The sequence below is a fragment of the Mytilus californianus genome, unplaced genomic scaffold (genome assembly GCF_021869535.1).
Source record: "Mytilus californianus isolate M0D057914Y unplaced genomic scaffold, xbMytCali1.0.p SCAF_7, whole genome shotgun sequence".
In the NCBI taxonomy this organism is placed as follows: Eukaryota; Metazoa; Mollusca; class Bivalvia; order Mytilida; family Mytilidae; genus Mytilus; species Mytilus californianus.
Window position 1 is genome coordinate 38071643 of NW_026262723.1, and position 22376 is coordinate 38094018.

Here is a 22376-nt window from a genome sequence, read left to right on the forward strand (position 1 = left end):
ATATTTGAAATGTTTAACAATGCCTTCATCATTTAAAAAGAACTCAACATTGTATAAAGACTGTTTGCTCAAACATATTAATGTAACATTCTACCAAAGTACTATAATTAAACATTTTTTAGTAATACCTTTTAAATATGCATTTGTATTTAGATGCACCAATAGCGAGTGTAGAAAATAAAACGTTCCTACAAATAGATAAGGTAAGGAATGTACAGTGCAGTATAAAAGGCAATCCTAGTGAATACACATACTTCAAGTGTTATCATAAGTCGTATTATGATGTTATGATTCAAGAGTTGACAATCGGACAAAGTGGAATATTAGTACTTCCTGAAGTTTCAACGGAATTTGCCTACCAGGATAGTGGTATTTATACGTGTGCAGTTGGAAATGGAATTTTGGGCACAAATGGACAAGAAAAACAATCAGGATATGGATTTGTTAAAATAAATGGTAAACCAATATTTTGTTTGTTTTGAAAAAAAAAAGAATTTTGATATAGTTTTGTTTCAGGCAATAACTTTTTGTTTATGTCATTTGTATTATATAACTTTAAAACTCATTTCTAAACTAATCCCCAACGAACATTTTTTGTTATAAAAATAGGTACAATAATTGCTCTTGATTTCTATACGTGTCATGATGAATAACTTAAAAAACATTTGTTTTGGTCCTCAAAGCAAACATGTACAGTAAATGCATAGACCGAAGAAACCCCTTCTACAATTGATGTTTTTTGAACAACATATCACTTGCATAGCGATAAATTATGATATTCGAAGATGACATGACTTATATATAATAAAAGTACATTACAATGTTTAAGAAATCCACAAACAAATCAAAATGAGTACTTGTAATATGTTGTTAATCAGAATTTTCTTTTTCAACTTAAAGCGCAGCCAGTATTCGCAAATGGCAATGTCCAGAAAATGAATGGGGTTTTCGGAAGAAGTGTGGATGTCAATGTTTACGTGTATAGTGAACCCAAATATACCACAATCAGATGGTATAAAAACACAACCCTTCTGAAGCAGTCAACTAAATACAGTATGACTGAAAACATGATGATTGTTTATGACGATTTCCATGGTAAAGAGGTACAACTTGATGGGTACAAACTGAATTTGGTTATTAAAGAGTTGAGATTTGAAGATGCAGCTGTTTACAAACTACAATTGTCAAATGGCATAGGACACTTAGTCGAGCACAATCTGATTCTAGAAATAGGACGTAAGTTTTACCAAAAGATTAGATTGAAAACGATACGTTTCCAGTTACGCCTGAAATACATTTTCTAATAAGATCAGGCAATGAAAGATGTTGAAATAAATTCTGTTATAATTGGTCAAAATTTGTAATTAACTGAGACTATGGACCAGTTAGATTTTGTGTATTTAATAAATTTCGTCGAAATATTTTTAGGATATAAGTTGGTTATTTCTTGATTTAGATATTCCACAAACGCCTACAAATATCACTGTGGTGTCTGTTGGAGGTTCAAGCTTGACAATACAGTGGGTCCATGTGGATGATAGAGAATTGCATCTGGTGTATCATATAGCATATAAACTGTCCATTTCATCAACCTGGATTCGCAAAGAAATGATTACAAAAGAAACAGGCAACAAAGAACTACTATATACATTGGCTGGTTTACAAACGTCAACTTATTATGATGTTAGAATTTTAGCGGAAAACAGTTTCAACAAAAGTTTGCCATCAACAGTTATCACAGCACAGACTCTCAGTAAAGGTAAAAGGTATTGGGACAATATGCCTTATATTAAAAAAATATTGTTCAGCATGTAATTCCAAAATCGTTGTTCAGTATATTCGTGTACTATAAAAGAACTGCTGACATCCTTGTTTTCATTTTTACATTTTGAGATGCTGAATCATCAGTTAAAATTAGATTCAATCGTAATATCAAAATATGATTGCAACCGTGTTTATTAGCTTCAAGTTATGAGCACTTCAGCTGTCATCAACAGCAAATTTCACGAAAGAACACGTACAGTCATAAAGGAACAATTCATTTAACTCATCATTATATATGTATCTTTCTACAATCTAAATCCTTCCTTCGACTGTTATTTTGTAAAATTAAAAAAACTGCTTCTACTAAGCCACAATTGCTCGGCAAGAATACTAAGAAAACAATATCGGACTTCTAGATTTTTGCATATTCATATATTTTGTTTAATTCATGGACCGCAAAGCGTAAAGTTTTCTTATGGTTGTTGTACATTTACGTTGAGTTACATAAATAGAATATTACTAATACAACTATGTAATCTAAGATTCTAACTACGTTCATTACAACACAAGCGTGGTTTATCTTACAAAAATTAAAATGTGATTTTATCCCGGTTTTCTGTGTAAGACTACATGTGTATATTGCAATTTCGAAATAAACATAACAAAGACTACAACTTGTTTAAACAAACCTATGATTAAATAAACTGACAGAAATACGACATTTGGCGGTAAAATAGATCACATCACATGAAATTTTGTAAAGTACACGTACATGTAACATCCAAGCATGGTTCTTTCTGAAAAACAAAGGACTACTCCTTTTGCTTTAATAAAACAACCCTTCCTTTTATTGGAGTTAAATATTCTATCGACATACAGATTTTTTCACCTGCAATTGTAATATCTCATAAATGCATCGTTCCCTTTTTAACCAGGTTGTCGGAAAGGTTTTCATCGGCTTCAATCATTCTGTATTAAACGAAGCTTTCTCTTCTTTTGTTTAAATCATCATATCTGAAATGTACTTTCACATATAAACGACCGATTTACACAGAATTATTAAAGAAATCACACGGAAGTTGTTTTTCATTTGTAATGAGAAAATACAAAGTTCCAAATGTTTTGATGCGCAGCTTTGAGCTTGATCGATTTTCTCTATCAAATAAGGATTGGTATTTTTTGACATTTGTCTATCCAGAATTATTATGATATTTGAAAGAGCATATTTCCTTGGTATACTGGACTTAAAACATCATTCTTATGAGATGGTACATGTAAATGACTCTTATTTTCTTTTAATGAATTTCTCTAAACACATTTTGAAAAATGATTTGTAGAAAACACACCAAATGCTATTCAGTCCGCATCCATTCCAATTGTGGCATTGGGAACATCGTCCACTATTATTACCATTGTAGCTTGGCTCATAGTCGGTAAATATCATTATTATGTTATAAATATAGTATGTTTTGTTCGTTTACTGTTTGTTTCACTGAATATATATATATATATATCAAAAAATATTTTGTTTATGTTTTCTAACCTCTATACATTCCTGAAGACGAAAAATCCAGAAATTAATTATGGAAAAATTGTAACGACAAACAACCGTTTTAATTCATAATTGAGAAACACCCGTTGTAAAAAATTAAGCGTCTTCACGAATATCTTATGGTTTTGTTTACGTTTGATAGTACGGCAATAAAAAATAAGTGGTATATGAAGACACTTTGATTTCAGTCACATACCAGTACTACTGGAGTAAAAGAAAGTACCAGTTCATTTCCTATAGAGATCTAAAATGCCCTGATATCACCAGTCTACTCTTATAAGGTTAAATAAGCTGTTATAGACTGATCTCTTATTCCAAAAGCTGCATGATAAATACAAAAACCAATCGCTCGACTATATTAAGCAACGAAACTAATGGAAAACAGCTATCATATTCCTGACTTGGAACAGGCATTTTCAGAAGAAAAGGGTGGGCAATGATCATTAGATAAATAACCCATAGTTGAGAGGGTGATAGAGCAGATTGTTTCCTCGAGAAAACATTGTCAACCGAGGCGCAGCTGCTGTATCAGCCTCTCAACTATGTATTATCTAATTTATTATAATGAATGTTCTGTTACTACTGTCTATCAACATTTAAATGTAAGGTAATCAACTATGATGTCTTGTGCATAACAACAATCAGTAACTTATAAAGCGCACAATCGATCAAACGTCTCTGTGAAGGGTAATAGAGTATTTGCCATGGGATAGAGTAAATCATCTCCCTCATATTAACGCATCAAATCTGGCATTTTAATATAATGTATAATAAATCATAAAATTTATTGTTTCTACATAGTGATTGCAGAGAATATACATGTATATACCAATAAAGCGAGATGTAATGTAGTTCTGCCATTAAGAAAAAAAAAAGATACCAGGCTGATTGTATACTTTTGTTTTGTTTACAAAAGACCCATTATGACGTTAGTATAAAAAAGTCAAGAGAGAGACAGAGATTCCATGAGAGTATATTAAAACATTTGAAGACAGTCTAATAAGCTAAAGTGGAAAACAAGATCAATAAACTTTATTTTGAAAATATTTCAGGTTCGTTTTTGTTCAAACGAAAAACAGTCATCAAGACTAAAAGGTACATGGTAAATAAATGTATACTAGTACATAAAAATAATAAGGATATAAACTAATAACATTTAGGTCATTTTTGATTATATAGTTCTTCATCTGTTTCCGTTTTATACATCCTTGGCTTTCAAATATTCGGCTTTGAGCGTTCCTGATGAAGGTAAATCCTGAAAAGCAATACGGACGCATTAACTTTATAAAGTGTTGTTTTCATTTTTTATAACTTACATTCACACATGCAGTATTCTAAATCTAGTGACCATCTTAATCGTGTTTATGTTATTGAGCTTAAAGAAAATAACTCACTGATATAGATATAAATTATTTTATTTGCGTCCACATCGAGGTTGATATACGCTACGAGTAACACTTGAGATCAGTCCCAGTTTTTGGTGGAGTTCATGTTGCTCAATCTTTAGTTTTCTATGTTGTGTTTTGTGTACTATTGTTTGTCTGTTTGTCTTTTTCTTATTTAGCCATGTCGTTGTCAGTTTATTTTCGACTTATGAGTTTCAATGTCCCTTTGGTATCCTTCTCCTCCCTCTTTAAAGCTTAGCATGGCATACCTGAAGATATAGCAACTTAACATTGAATTCCTTTTTCCTTTACAAAATTTCAAAAATGTTTATGATATATACAGCAATGAGTTATTAGAGAATGCACTCTTTTTCTCTCCATTGCAATAATCATCATATTTTATTATTGATAACGACTTTACGGATTATATGTCACGGTCTGCCTACTATCGACGGAATACCACCAACAATTTACCAAAAAAATCGTCCTGTTGTTCAAAAATTCTTAAATAAAGGTCTGATAAAGGACAACGATCACATTATAGAGAGATTTTTTCCCCATATACTTCATGTTCTTCTACATGAATTGGAACATTTGTAAGCACCTCTCCAAAACAAAACAAAGTGGAGGCGATAATGCATCCCATATTTCTTTGTTGAATTTTTTTTTTTTTTTTATAATGATTAAGATTATAACACAATGTTGACTGCTGTACCCCTATTTTTGACATTTTTACCTATTATGTCTGTTTGTTTTGTTCACACGACGTTGTCAATATAATTTAATTTTATGCGACTGTCATACAAGTGAGAGGTTAAGCTAGCTATAAAACCAGGTTTAATCCGCCATTTTCTACATAAGTAAATGCATGTACCAAGTCAGAATATGGCAGTTGTTATCCACTCGTTTGAACTTTTGATTTTGCCATTTCTTAGGGACTTTCTGTTTAGAATTTTTCTCGGAGTTTGTTGTTTTTGTTTTTGCTTTTTAGTTCTTCTACATGTTCAATAATTTGATTCTTATATATTTTATATACTTTATTAATTAAGGATAAACCAATAGAAAATGTTCCAAAATACGATTTTATCAGAAAGGAATTTCAGATTTGATTTTATGAAATTCTGGGACATAAATGCTCGATATTAGATGGAAAGGATTGTATGCTCATGACGAAGTTTTATTAATTTGTTATTAGTATCTTTCGTTCTCTTATATGTGTTCTTTATTGGCTCTTTGATAATTTCTAAGTTTTTTCTTAAGTAACTTCTACTTCAAAAGGAAAGTTGAGGGAGTGAAAATGTGTATCATTGAATATAAAATTTCAATTTAAAAACAAAAACTTTGATATACCAAAGGCGCATTTAGAAAATTCATGTTTCGATAGTGATGTTTGCTACAAAATACCTATATATGATAATATCTCTGATTAAATGATATATTTTTTTTAGTAATAAAACAGTTTCCTCACAGTATCGTTCCGACACCCAAATGTATGACATAGTTACAGACTCTGCAAGGATTAAGACAGGTAATATTGTTACAATACAGGTGATAGTTATTTTACCATCTCAAATCAACTTTGATTGTACCTGCTTGTGTATAGGGCAAATACAATTCCTTTTTATGACATATGTTTCAAAGAGCAAAATACTTATGCACATTTAGACTGTAGACGACATAAAATGTATTATGATAACTCAATAGTTGTAATTCCGCTCTACTTAAGCAATTTTGGCATGGTAGGCTTTTTTTCTTATTTTTCCTATATTTAAGTAATTTCTTTTGCAAGACTTGTAAATTTTTCAAAAGTTTAAATTCTTCTGATTATATCGATTGGAATATAGCCAACACAATTTTCTGAGGGTAAACTATTGTTTCTTATTGAATGAGATGCGCTAATTTTTATTTTCCAATTTTTTCTGTGTTAAATAACATCTGAATCCTAGATTGGTTCTCACTGCTTATTTTTTGTGTTCTCCACGAGATACTTTTTTTTTCAAGAATATTATCATAAACAGCATTTGTTCAACAACAAAATTTTAACTACATTTCAGATCAACCGGATACGTAAGTATCGTTTTTATTTTAAGAAAATGGGCCACTTTAACTTTTGTTACAGGTAAGATATAATGTCCAACAATGAAAAACAAATTTTGTTTTTAAAATCTCTGATCGGTTTCGCAAATTTTTTTTTTTTGTCATTTCATTATATGGAAAACGCAATAATTAAATTACTTTCCATTAAAAGTTATATTCTTTCCAGTTTAACCTTTAATCATCTTTTAATAAGTCAACATGGTTTAACTTGTAAAAATGTAATAGAAATGAGAAATTTGTGGTATGAGTGCCAATGAGACAACTCTCCATCCAAGTCACAATGTGTAAAATATAAACAATTATAGGTGAAAGAACGGCCTTCAACACGGAGCGTTGGCTCACACCGAACAGCAAGCTATAACGGGCCCAAAAATTACTAGTTTAAAACAATTCAAACAGGAAAACCAAAGATTTAATCTATATGAAAAACAAGAAACGAAACACTTATGAACCACATCAACACAAGACAACCACTGAACAACAAGTTCCTGACGTAGGATAGGTGCAAACAAATGCAGCGGGTTCAAAAGTTGTTTTTTAACAACATTATATTTTTATTCATCAAATATTGCTTGTTACAAAAACCATCAAGATTCCAAGCTTCTTTTGACGTACCCTGTTACACTCTACTGACTATCCAGGGAATAATCAGCAGATTAGATTTATTGACATATACATTTTGTTAAGTTAACACTAGAATAACAGTACTAGAAAATTATTCATTGGTTTCTTTTAATTGTTATTAACATTGGACTTATTATCTTATGCCATTAATATTGGTGTCTACTCTCTTAGTATATTCATTCACAAAAATTCTGTAGACATCTATGTTTTTTGTTTTCTGCTCAGATACATAGTATGACTTATATATAGAAAAGCTAATTATTGTAATTAAAAAATTTATTGAGTAATACTTGTTGTCTGTGATTTTGTACCCAAATATTAGGTGTTGTAGTTTTATTACAAAATCTATATTACTTCTTTTTAAGAGATCATATATTTGTTGCCAAAATCTTGTCAAAAAAGAACAATAGAAAAAAAAATAGCATATACAGTCTTCTTCTAGCATATCTAGGCTACAAAAAATACACATATTATTGTTAGTTATTTTCCATTGTAATAAAAGCTTTTTTGTTGGTACAATAAACTGTAGCAGTTTCCATCTGAAGATCTTTAATTTACTTTCAGTTAAATGTTTAAAAATAAAGTTATACACTGAATTCATATTTGGAGCTTCTTGCATTGGTAGAACTTTAAGCCACCTGTTTATCCCTACTGATGATTCTTTTTTATTGTTCACTAGTAAATCATGAAACATTTTATTTGAAAAACATGTGGTCTAAAGATAACGATATTTCCATTTGATCTTATTTCTTTGGACATTTACTGTACTTTTGACTGAATCTTCTTTTTAACAATATTTATCCAATTTTTTTGTGGAATAGATTTTTCAATTTATGAAATTCAGAAATCATGTTTACCTTACACTTCAATTTTTTCAAAATATAGTTTTCTGATAATGACATAGTGTCATCCAGAATGTCATTTAAGTATTTTATACCACTCTTAATCCAGTTTTCAAAGATATATAAATTGGTTTATTATGAAATGTAATAAATTTATTCCCCCATATTGTTTGCTTTCTTATATCAAAATATGTAACTGGTTGTTATGTTTGCCCACCCCCAGTCATAAGCCAGGATTTTGTTACTTCTCTATAAAAATCTGGAACATTTTTGAAATATTCTTAATGTTTTATATCATTAAATTCATGTTGATTATAAACAAAATAGTATTAGACACCTTTAAAAATTTAAAAGGTATAAGCTTCCAGTTGGCAGATTTACCTTTAACAAGTCTATATTCCCATGAAATAACTTTTAAAATCGACCATTTGTAAACCCCCTTTTACATATCATATTATCCGGTTTCTTTTTACTTTGTCAGGTTTCCCATTCCAAATATATTTAAAGCTTTCAGCTTCTAGTTCTTTAAGATAACTTTCGGGAATTAAGCAAACGCTTCCCAAGAATGTAAATAAAGGCAAGATTAGTGCTTTTATAATTAGTATTTTCCCTAAAATTGAAAGATTTCTTTTTTCCATGTCTTGAACATTTTTATCACTTTTTCTATTTTACAATCCCAATTTATTTTTTTGCATACCTCTTTATCATGCCCAAAATACACCCTAAAACTTTAATGGGGTTATCTCCCCAATTAATTCCCGCAAATTTTATCTTAACATGGTTTTAATTTACCAATCCATAATCCTTCTGTTTTATTTCTATTTATCAATAAACCTGAAAACGAGGCAAAGATTTCTATTACATTCATTGTTGATATTACATCGTGTCTATCTTTACAAAATAAAGTTGTGTCATCTGCTAATAGCGAAATCTTAATGCTGTGACTTTTCCCATCTAATTTAACAGTGATTCCTTTTACTTCGTTGCTATTTCTCAATTTTAGAGCCATAATTTAAACGGCCAAAACCAACAATAAAGATGATAAAGGACAGCCTTGTCGAATTCCTCATGAATTTTTGAAATTTTCTGATACCCTCCCATTATTCAGGACACATTTCTGAACGTCTGTATACATAGTTTTAACCCACTTAATAAATGATTCATTAAAATTAAAATTTTTCAAGTTCCAAGCATAAAATTCCATTCTAACGAATCAAATGCTTTCGTTAAATCCACAAAAACAATTGCCCCCTCGATTTTGTATGTTTCTGAGTAGTGTATAACATCTTGTATTTGTCTCAGATTAAACCCCAATAAATCTATTTTTAACATAACCAGTTTGATCCTCATTTATAGTTTTTGGAAGTACCTTTATTAAACGCAAGAACATATGACAGAATTTTAAAATCTATATTTAGAAAAGATATTGGACGATAGTTTTCCAAAAGTAAAGGGTCCCCCTTTTTGAGTATCAAAGTTAATATACTAGTACGTTGTGAATATGAAAGACTGTTTATATCGTATTCTGTATTTAAGACATTTACCAGTAGTAATTTAAGTTTATTCCAAAAAAATTCTATTAAATTCTACTGTAAGTCCTTCAAGATCTGGAGATTTATTTAATTTCATTTTATAGATACCATGTGTGCATTCCTCCACTGTAATTTTCCCATCGCATATAAGTTTATCATTTTCTTCATCTTTATTTTCTAATTTTGTATCACTAATATATTTTTCTGTTAAATCTTTGTTTAAACTTTTTTATTATACAAATTTTCATAATAATTTTTTATTTTTGTTTAGAAGTTTCCCTTGATCTGAAATTATTTCCCCATTATCTCACTTTAGCTAACTTGTCGATTTTTTTTACTTGTCTTCTTTTTTCTAACCTAAGGAAATAAGAATTATCTTTTCACCAAACTCTACCCATTTTTCTCTAGATCTCACTTGAGCTCCTTTAACTTTTTCTTAATATATCTTATTTAGCTCTTCTTCAATATCATTTATTTCTTTTTCTATTTCATTGTCATCTATGTGCGTCTCGTCCCTTATTTTTAATTTTTCTTTTTAGTCTTTTTCCAAAGTACTTCTTCGCCGCTTGGTTAACTTTGCTTTATTTTTACAATAATTTGTGGTTACTTCCCTTACCGTGATTTTAAAACCATCCCATAACAATCTACAATCTAATGTTTCCTTTTCGAAAACATATTTATCTATCAAATTATTGATCAGTTCTTGGTAATCTTTATCTTGCAAAACTGAAATATTTATTTTCCAATACCCATTGCCCCTTTCTGCTACCCCTGGTTTGAATTTGAGAAATATACTTTGGTGATCAGTAGACCGAATAACCGCCGGTTTAATTTTACAAAATTCTACAAGGGGTAAAAAATCTGACCCCATAAAGATCATGTCAATCCTGCTAGCTTGTGACCGATCCCTTGTTCTCCATGTGAATTGCTGTTTACATTCATTTAAATGTCTCCAAACATCTGACAGTTTGTTAGATTTTATCATTTTTTTTTAAACCGTGTACGGGTTGAAAAAAAATTTACATGGACATATATATTTTCTATCAATTAGTTTCAGTGTCTCATTAAAGTCGCCCCGAAGTATTGGTATTCCTAGACCATGTTCTTTCAAATTATCACTGACCTTTTTGAAAAAAGAATTTCAAGATGTTTTACAGTTAGGTGCATATATATTAATAAATGTAAAAATTGAATTATTTATCTGCACATTGATAAGTACTAATCTTCCGTCACTATCAGTAAATTAATTGATTAGTTCTTAGCTCAGTGATTTCTTAGTTAAAATAGCTACCCCCTACTAGCCGTACTACCATGACTACAAAAAGTATCATATTCCGTTTTACTATTAATTTCCCTTTCAATAATTTCATCAAAACGTGTTTCTTGTAAAAAACTTATTACGCTTTTTTGAGCCGTAACCCATTCTATAACTCTATTTCTTTTTTCCCTTGAACTAATTCCGTTATTATTGAGACTACATAGATTAATTGTATTTGTAAATGTTATATTTAATCATAAATACGTTATAATTGTACTTAAATTTCAACACACGACACAATACAACAGTTTTATAACACTTAGTTGCTACACAATTGAAATACATATTCATCATTTACGTTAATACATAGATGTTACACATATTTTTACAACCTGTATAATAAATACATGTACCTTTCACCTGGTGTGACCTAAAACCAATTGTTCCGCTATTGAACCTCGTGTATGTTTTGTGTTCTTTAACACACAGTGTATTTTTATTTGGATAGTTTGCTGGTGTAGGAATTAACGCATGATAGTTCAATAATTCAGAATTAAATATATGTGTTTGAATGGACAATACAACGCAAATATCTGCTATATCGACAAGGTGTACTCGATTCGATTGAAAGGTGGAACATTTAATGCCGTTCACAGTATTACGGTTAAACGTAACTGGTTGGTTGCTTGTTTGATTATACATATATTGCTTTTTTTGAATATATAGAACTCTGCATGACCCAGACATAAAGCATATATCAATGTTGAATTGCTTCGATATATTCTGAACCGTGAGGAATTTATTCTTTTTCAATTCAATACAATTGAAAAATACATTGTTCTTAACAAATACATACTGTCGGACCATATAGTACTCTACATGTAAGTAGTTATTTTGTCCTATCGTATTACTATTATATCGTTTATTGATTTTCAGGTATCTCATTGGTGATGTAATGTTTAGACAAGAAAATGTCTTATTCTGTTTATCGTTAATTGATAGTTCGTGTTACTATATATAGCACCGGTAAAAACCGAATTACTATGTAACGTATGTTCATAATGTAAACATTGAACAGTTGATGTATTGTGGCATGCATCATAGTTATAAAACATATACACACTACTTTATCAATATTTAAGAGTATATGAACATGATTTTAGCTATATACGTTATTGATATGTGAACATATGGTAGTTTTAGAGTTTCTTTCCATATATCACCTTTTAGAACATTTTCAGATATGAAGCACATGTAAACATTTGCCATTTTCACAGTTTGGTTAATACACATTTCACATTTTAGTACAACTTCACATTTGAAAAACACTTCTTCATAGCAAATTTTAACTCTTTCAAAGAGCTTTTAACTGTTATATATTTTTATTATTTTTTTCAAATTTTTGAAGAATTCAAAATAAGATAAAATTTCAGAAAAACAAACACAATACTGAAACAGATTAAGAAACCACATATGTTTTGTTTATTTGATTGGTAAACTCTTGATATGAGCTGTAATTTATTTGTCATTTTTTTTCGTAAATATTGTATGATAAAACTATTGTACAATCACTGGCATTATTTTGTGATTTCTAAACATTTGAATTATGCTTTATTTTTTTTAGTTGCAATACTTCCACTAGTTTTGTCATGTAGAGCTTCTGTAGGTGTTGGTGATCTGTCATTTGCATTTACTGTTCTCCTATGTGGTCTTCTAACAAATCTGTCTATTGGTGGTTGTGCTTTGTCAACATTGTCACTGTTTCCATCTTTACCAGTTTTTGGTGCTACTACCTTGTTAGTAGATGTTTTACTGTTATTATTTCTTTTTTTCAGATTTTTTTTTAGTAGGTGGTTTAACAGGAGCTTCTAATTCAGTATGCTTTACATTTTCATTTTGATCTTTGTTGTCAAAAAATGCATTGCTGTCATTCTCAGCTTCCTGTCTAGCTTCATCATTATCCTGAAATTTTTTTGGGTAGTCTATCATTATGTGTCCGCTTTCTCTGCATATTTTGCACACCCAGTCATTGGGACATTGGAATATCATGTGACCTGGCTTAAGGCATTTGTGACATGTTCTCTCTTCCATTACCCCAGTATTGTTGTTTTGGAATTCTGGTTGGCCAGGATGAAAAATTCTCCCAAAATATTTTCCAATCGGAAGATTTCTGGGAATCGGTTTCTCTAGACTTTTACTGATAACAAATCTATCTCCTGTTTCACAAGCTGTCAGTTCACCATCTATTCTTAGGTACACTCTAATTAATCCCTGAATTTCACAGCATTGAAGGGTCAGGGCTCGGTGTATTTGCCAATCATCCGCAGAAAGTGGATGTTTTTCACCTTAAAGCGTATTGTGTCTTTTTGCAGCGTAGATGGGTTGTGAGGGTTTTGTGAGTAGAAGGGTACTTGCCTCCCACGTAAGTTTACCCCCTGTACCAACAAAGACAGTCTGTCGCCTTCGTTGTCCATATGAATTCGCCACATCTCTCTGATTCTCTATATTTTCCTTTGTACGCTGTGAAGGGACTTTGGTACCAATTGATTTGAAGATTTCAATATGTGTTAGCCATTGCGGCCTAAGCGGTTTTACCAAGGCATGAACATCTTGATCTTTTTAAAAAAAATGTCTTTACGCAATCACTTTGGTCACTTGGTTCATTTTGTTTACTATAGTAAATGTTTTTTTCAATGTTAGATTGTTCAGATTGTGTGTTACCCTGACTTAAATGTGTATCTGAAGTAACTTCGGCGTAGGTCGCCATTTTTTCATTGTTTACATCTTGATGAACCGTCGCTTCTTTGTTAACTATATATGGTTCTGTACCTTGTAGACCTTCTAAAAGCCTCAGAAGGCGATCCTGGGTCATTTTCTTACACAACGCTTCTACTTCTGCGTTCATTTTCAGCTTTAACAACGAATTTTATCACTTTTTAGAAAGAGTATTGTGCGATACGTCTTGACATATCAAGGGACATTACTCTATAAAGATCTTAAACTTTTCAAAAGTTTTAACAGGCGCCAACCTTAACTCTAACCTGAAATAGTAGTGCAACATTACAACATAGAAGAAACACTATAAAATATCAATTGAAATGGCTTAACTCAATCAAAAAGACATATTAACAAAAACAAATAAATTCGGTCTTTGGCACAATATAAATACAATATAAAAAGAAATGGCGTTAAATAAAATAACGTACACATGTTAATTTTTGAATATAATAATTTTGTTTAAGGAGTACGGAAATATATTTTACAAAATAAACAAATTTGTTGTTTGTAGTACGAGTACAGAAGTGAAAATTTATCGTCATACAAAATACTTATCAAAGGTGGTACATATTAAAAATAGTGAGACGAGATATGATACATAAAAAGTAAACATTGAATATCAAAAATGCATTACAAATTGTGTCAACAGGTCTATTAACACAAAAATACGATTTGAGAGCTAGTTACAAGCCAAAAACAATTAATATAAACAAATCATGCATCAGAGATTAAAATCAATTAAAACATATTCCAGGGATTCAATGTTTTAACGCCATGGACAGTCAAAGAAGACATGACCTGTGCAATGCCAAAATAAAATACCGACAGGCAGTAGGATAGTTAGGATAAACCTTATAATAAATATGTATCATGTTATACATAGATAAAGCAACCTCTATATGCATATATACATTTACTTTGCAGTTCAAGGGCAGCTTACGAATCTCTTGGTTTAAAAGATAAAACAAATGTTTATAGTGAATTCAAATTAGAGGTATGTACTATATAAATACGTTTTCTATGATTCATCAGTGGTCATAAGAATACAACATTTAAGGTCAAGAAAAGAAGTACCTTTTTATGTAAAGGTATAGGTTTAAACTCCATGTCCGTGATTCTATTCGTCTGAAACACAACAGTTATACATACATTCAGATATGCATATCATTGTTAATACAGTTGAATTAGTTAAGGCCAAGGTTTCCTGATTTTCATTCCTTTGATATGCACCTGATTGAATAAAGGCAATCTGAAATAATGACAAATAAGGACTTTATGTTATACCGCCTCCGGGTGCGCGAATTTCTCGCTATGATGAAGAACCATTGGTAGCCTTCGGCTGTTTTCTGCTCTTTAGTCGGGTTGTTGTCTTTTTGGCACATTCCCCATTGCCATTATCAATTTTATCATGTGGACTTTAATATATGTAATTTATAACTTAATTTGTGCATTCACTGGAAAATTCGTTTATTTACATGGACTTAAAAAAATAATACTTAACATAAAACTCAATATAAACAAAACGACAAAATACTATTACAACAAACCAATACTATATCATACATTGTACGTTGTAAGGACACATATGATAATGATGATGATAAACTGAATATATTTTAGGATTTTTTTTTTATCTGTTGTTATATTCTGTGGAATCTTAAATGTTCACACTTATATACAAAGCAAGTGTACTATAATATTTTTTTTTATTTCAACGTCTTTTTTAGGATCAAGGATAGCAGATATCACGTTTTCTCTTAACTTTGAATGTACTAGATTTTCTTTGATATCAACATTGCGACAAATCAACACCATATTTCCAGAAAAGAAAATTCCAGAAAAGTCTTTTTTGTTAAATGATAAAACATATGTACAAATAAAAGAAATGCATTTGTATAGAACATGAAGCTCTATTCGCATGTTTTCGTTGTATTTAACGTTTTTGTTAGGAATATATGTTTATATATTTGTGTAGAATTAGAAAAAAAAAGCATTTGGTTATAGTGTTAATTACTAGTATGCAAGGATGTGCATTTTGTTTACATAATGTTTTTTTACTAAGATATTGATTTGAATTCATATTTGATATTGTATAATTTTGTAACAGATTATGTCGATACAGTTGCCAAACTAGATGAAGATTAATTTATTTGCCTAAAACATATTTTACCTTATGTAACTAAAATTGGCATCATGCTTATTTACCAACAAAGCAAACTACAGAATTTAAAAATGCACTGCATCATTTTGTTAGCCACAACAGTCCTATATGATTATGATGTTCTGTATCTTTATACAGGTATATATATATACGGATGTCAAGTTGGTTCAATATTCAACATTCAACATTCAACTTACAAAAAAAAAAAAAATTGTTAAACATTTTGTTTTTAAATAATTTTTTTCAACATTCGAATTCAACTTTCAACATTCGTTTTTTCAACATTCAACATTCGTTTTTTATCAAATTTTTTTTTTTTCATTTTTTTTTCTTTTTTTCAACATTTGATTTCATCATTCATCATTCGTTTTCAGCATTCGATTTTCAACATTCAACATTCGTTTTCAACATTCAACATTCTTTTCAACATTCAACATTCGTTTTCAACATTCAACATTCTTTTGTAACTAATTTATCTTTGAAAGATTATACTTATTTGGAAGTGTTCTAATTCATTCAGGCAAAGTAAAGCACTTCATATGTGATCATTTTGAAAAAAAACGTTGTTATGCAACTTTTTTCTGTTCACCTGAACATAACAGAAATCATTGCTTTCAAAAATTCTGTACACAGGTTATCAATGATACGAATATAGATGTTTTTAAGTGAAGGCAAACATGACACTTATCATACCTTTTTCTTTTCTTCATTATGTTGTTATATTGCATAAATGATATGCTTTATACTTGCATAACCCTTAGTTTACATCGTCTGTATTGGCTGTATTTATTATATACACATTTGGTTGACTAAAATTACATGCATTGTTTAGTGATGAAATACAAGATTATAAGCGCCTATTATACTGAAAATGTAATACTTCTTTTGGGATGTAAAGTGTTAGACGTCCGCACAAATTCAGATGATAATGATAAATGGCTGCTTAACGTCCAGCGGCAAATTATACGCATATTCAGGACAAGAATGTGTTAATGTTATATGAATATTAACCCAGATTAGTACTAGACTGACACGCTGATTCGGATAAAAGCTGTACCAGAACACCAGTTTTTGTTGATGAGCTCATTAAATGATTTCCCTGCTCCCTCAATTGTCAAGTTTTCTGTCATATTGAAAAAGATGCGGATATTTAATTTCAAAATTAAGTTTCCAATAGGGCACATACACATAACCATATGAATGGTCCTTCACAACATACAATATTTTTTATATAACATGCTTATCGTAAACCTTATAGGTGCATTAGCTACGAGATATATAATAAAATTAAACTATGATTTTTTTTTGTTCAATCATTAATGAAAGTGAAATAATGAAAAAATAAATGACTTTTAGAAGCCAGTTCAATTTTGTCAATATAAGCTAAAAAAACCATCTCTGATGACTTATTGACTTGCAAGTGAATATTTCGACCTCATTGAATCCGTATTCATGTGACCTTTAATTTAACCCTTAGCTAGAGATAGGTTACGCATGAATTATGCGTGTTTAGTTATTAAAAGAAAAAGAATGTCAACATTGAAAGTGAAACAAGGATAAACCATTTGATTGACTGATTCGATCCACAAAACCTAATACTTATACAGGTAAAAACGATGATTAACATATATTTTTAACCTATAATATGAAATTAAACAAACATAGAAAAATCCAATTGCACGAGTTCGTTGTCTATTTTTATCTATATTTATGTTTAAATCGGGTTATATTCGGTGCTTTGCTTTTGCGCCAATTGGCATTTCATTTGCGCGAAAAAAATCTTTCATTTCCGCAACAAACCATATTTCATTTGCGCCAAAAAGAAAACATTTCATTTGCACCAATGATACAGGTTAATACAGGTAAATCAAAAGAGACTATTAATAATAACTTTAAAACACAGTTTTTGCTTGCATAATAAAACTATTCATCCCAAACCGGTCATCATAACCATAATGAAAATTCTATACACTGATACGTCATTAAAAAGAGACTTTTCATATTAATAATGTTAAAACACAGTTCTGTTATAAATAAACGTGATCATAAAACCCAAAAGAAAGCACTATACAGTAATACTGGAGTAAAACAAAAAGTTTGTTCTGACACAAGACTTGTAAGCAACATGAAAAATATGGAACAATTCAATTGAGAAAACTAACGGCCTGTTTTTCTCAGAATTAACAATGTCGATCTTGACATCTCAAACATATAAACACTGTACAATGTTAAATTTAAGTGACTCTCAGTTTTATATTAGAAATAAGTATGAAATCACTTAGTTACCCAGTGGGGATACTCTGAAAAAAATCTTATTCACGATACAGCAATGTATAATATAACTATTCCGTTATATATTACCTGTAAAATGGCGCAAATGTAGTTTTTATTTTTTGGCGCAAATAAAATATACCTTGTGGCGCAAATGCAAGATTGAATTTTGTGAAAATTGGCGCAAATGAAATGCGCCCGTTATATTACCGTTGGTAGTCTTCAAAGGTTAATTCGGTTAGCCTCTTTGGTTAATTAGATGGCGTCTAGACTAAAATACACACGAAATGTTGATACATATTATTTTTACCCCCCCCCCCCCCCCCACCCAAACCCCCTATAAAAAAAGAACAAAAAAGCTGATCCTTATAACTTGCAGCGCAAATACAAGTAATGCAATTACTAAACAGGCTCAAATTTAATGGGCCATTTAATACTAGTACATACTGACAAATGTCTAAATGGTATAACAGAATCATCAATTGTCAGTGCTAAATTGGACTTGTATTCCCCTACAATTTAGTTCTTATACGAGTGCAATGAGATAAACTTAAGGCATTTTGATAACGTAATATGTGTCTTACTTCCTACTTCGACATTTCTGTAATTAAATGTTCAGATATGTGTTGCTTTTTATAATTTCGGGTTTAAAACGAATCATAATCGGGCCCTGTATAAAGACAAAACCGGATCTTGGTGCTATAGACAACATTTCAAAAACTGGGTCTTTGCTTTTGGACACGATTCATATTTCAGATTCCAGGCATTAAATACAAGAATGCAAAAAATGACTTATCTTCCAATTGCCATGTATATTCGTGTTTTGACTCTTTTTCCTCGTACAATGTGCACAATTTAACGAGAAATTTAACAAATCTGAGGTAAGGTTCAGTTTATTTATTAGTATGCGTGCTTTTTTTTACTTACTTCTCCATTAATCAAAAACGGTTGTAAAAATTTTTACATATCACAATAGAAAATAGTAATATGTGTATCTGTATTTCATACATATAAAAAATTTTGAACAGAAATGCTACGTTTTTTGGGTCTGTAAGTGGTCTGTCAAGATTTCTCATAGATCTCATAGATCTGTACGTATTGCGTACTCATTCAAGCATATTAACGCAATTTTTGTAGCTTGTTTAGTGCTTTTTGAGTCTTTGTATCTCAAAATGTTTTCAATGAAATTGAGAATGGAAATGGGGAATGTGTCAAAGAAACAACAACCCGACCAAAGAGCAGAAAACAGCCCAAGGCCACCAATGGGTCTTCAACACAGTGAGAAAATCCCGCACGCGGCAAATATCTTTTAACCTGATCATTTGTTTGACAGTCACAGGTAAATTGTTTGTGTGTACTGGGATAAGTAGAACGGATCAGAATTTATTATACATAGAACATGAGTTACTAATGGCCGATCTATTGCTATCAATATTCGTGTGTTGTCGACCATTGTTGTCCAATGTAATCATCTTAAAGCTTTTCAATTGTTTTCTCTGAAACAAACATGCCATTGTGAATTAAATATGGCAACTATAAAACTTAGGGCATCTTGTTTGATAATTGTGTTCCGTATGCTCGCCAAACAAACAAACAAAAGTATGGCGACATCATGTTGGCTATTATCACGTACACTGAAGCAAAATAGAAAAAAACGTCGTCTCAAATTATCAGGACGTCATGCTTTTCCGTTCTCTCAAGTTGTTTTAAGGTATTGTAAGTAGCTATTAGTACCCAATTTTTGCGTTTTTGTTTTTGTTTTTTTTATAATCAACTTAAAAAGGTTAATGGATAGATAGAAACTGTATACAACAAAAATGATCAACAGGACAAAATGAGATCTATAAAGTATTCAGCACATTTGTATATAGTCAATAGTCTCTTTATATACAATTATGATCTTCATGAAAAGTAAATATCCAAAATTGTTAAATCGAGGAATGGTTATTTTCGAAATTTACTTTTCCTGAAGGCCATAACTGTATTATTAGACTGAACAGAATACAAAGATAAAATTTTCCATGAATGAACATAAAGATTTGTGATAAAAGTTCCTCTCGACTGTAACTAGAAAAATCAAGATTTCTCATAGATCTCATAGATCTGTACGTATTGCGTACTCATTCAAGCATATTAACGCAATTTTTGTAGCTTTTTAGTGCTTTTTGAGTCTTTGTATCTCAAAATGTTTTCAATGAAATTGAGAATGAAAATGGGGAATGTGTCAAAGAAACAACAACCCGACCAAAGAGCAGAAAACAGCCCAAGGCCACCAATGGGTCTTCAACACAGTGAGAAAATCCCGCACGCGGCAAATATCTTTTAACCTGATCATTTGTTTGACAGTCACAGGTAAATTGTTTGTGTGTACTGGGATAAGTAGAACGGATCAGAATTTATTATACATAGAACATGAGTTACTAATGGCCGATCTATTGCTATCAATATTCGTGTGTTGTCGACCATTGTTGTCCAATGTAATCATCTTAAAGCTTTTCAATTGTTTTCTCTGAAACAAACATGCCATTGTGAATTAAATATGGCAACTATAAAACTTAGGGCATCTTGTTTGATAATTGTGTTCCGTATGCTCGCCAAACAAACAAAAGTATGGCGACATCATGTTGGCTATTATCACGTACACTGAAGCAAAATAGAAAAAAACGTCGTCTCAAATTATCAGGACGTCATGCTTTTCCGTTCTCTCAAGTTGTTTTAAGGTATTGTAAGTAGCTATTAGTACCCAATTTTTGCGTTTTTGTTTTTGTTTTTTTTATAATCAACTTAAAAAGGTTAATGGATAGATAGAAACTGTATACAACAAAAATGATCAACAGGACAAAATGAGATCTATAAAGTATTCAGCACATTTGTATATAGTCAATAGTCTCTTTATATACAATTATGATCTTCATGAAAAGTAAATATCCAAAATTGTTAAATCGAGGAATGGTTATTTTCGAAATTTACTTTTCCTGAAGGCCATAACTGTATTATTAGACTGAACAGAATACAAAGATAAAATTTTCCATGAATGAACATAAAGATTTGTGATAAAAGTTCCTCTCGACTGTAACTAGAAAAATCAAGATTTCTCATAGATCTCATAGATCTGTACGTATTGCGTACTCATTCAAGCATATTAACGCAATTTTTGTAGCTTTTTTAGTGCTTTTTGAGTCTTTGTATCTCAAAATGTTTTCAATGAAATTGAGAATGGAAATGGGGAATGTGTCAAAGAAACAACAACCCGACCAAAGAGCAGAAAACAGCCCAAGGCCACCAATGGGTCTTCAACACAGTGAGAAAATCCCGCACGCGGAGGCGGGCTTCAGCTGGCCCCTAAACAAAAATGTGTAGTAATTCAGTGAAAATGGACGGCACACTAAACTCCGAAACATATAATTGAACTAAAATTTAAAAAAAAATACAAGACTAACAAAGACCAGAGGCTCCTGACTTGGGACAGGCTAAAAAATGCGGCGGCGGGGTTAAACATGTTTTGTGAGATCTCCTCTCTTCCCCCAATACCACTAGCTAATGTAGATGAAACAAACACACAGCAATACGCACAGTAAAACTGAGTTCAAAAGAAGTCCGAGTTCGATGTCAGAAAAGGCAACAGTAGAAAACGAATGTTGAATGTTGAAATCGATTGTTGAATGTTGAAAACGAATGTTGAATGTTGAAATCGATTGTTGAATGTTGAAAACAAATGTTGAATGTTGAAAATCGAATGTTGAATGTTGAAATAATTGTTGAATGTTGAAAACGACTTTTGAATGTTGAAAAACGATTGGTGAATGTTTAAATCGAATATTGAAAAAAAAATAAGAAAATGAAAAAAAAAAAAAATGTTGGAAAAAAATATTTTGAATGTTGAATGTTGAAAACGAATGTTGAATGTTGAATGATGAAATCAACTGTTGAATATTGAAAACGAATGTTGTATGCTGAAAATCGAATGTTGAAAACGAATGTTGAATGTTGAAAATCAAATGTAGAATGTTGAAAACGAATGTTGAATGTTGAAAACGAATGTTGAATGTTAAAAGATGAATGTTGAATGTTGAATGTGGAAAAACGAATGTTGAATGTTGAAATCGAATTTT

The 22376-nt window shown here is 30.7% G+C and overlaps 1 protein-coding gene across 1 annotated transcript; it reads left to right on the plus strand.

Annotated features, from left to right (window-relative positions):
- The first annotated feature begins 905 nt into the window (after positions 1–905).
- On the plus strand, positions 906–5755 carry LOC127708396 (uncharacterized). Its single transcript, XM_052213273.1, has 4 exons — positions 906–1236; positions 1457–1759; positions 3102–3197; positions 5751–5755. The coding sequence occupies exons 1-4, from the start codon at positions 936–938 to the stop codon at positions 5753–5755; spliced, it is 705 nt and encodes a 234-aa protein (XP_052069233.1). The 5' UTR covers positions 906–935.
- Positions 5756–22376: the final 16621 nt, after the last annotated feature.

What these genes read in the sequence shown, in the direction of transcription:
- LOC127708396 (XM_052213273.1), top strand. Translation starts at nt 936, where the DNA reads ATGAATGGGGTTTTCGGAAGAAGTGTGGATGTCAATGTTTACGTGTAT. An exon ending in TCTGATTCTAGAAATAGGAC is followed by an intron (nt 1,237 to 1,456) that starts GTAAGTTTTACC and finishes TTCTTGATTTAG; the next exon opens with ATATTCCACAAACGCCTACA. An exon ending in AGCACAGACTCTCAGTAAAG is followed by an intron (nt 1,760 to 3,101) that starts GTAAAAGGTATT and finishes AATGATTTGTAG; the next exon opens with AAAACACACCAAATGCTATT.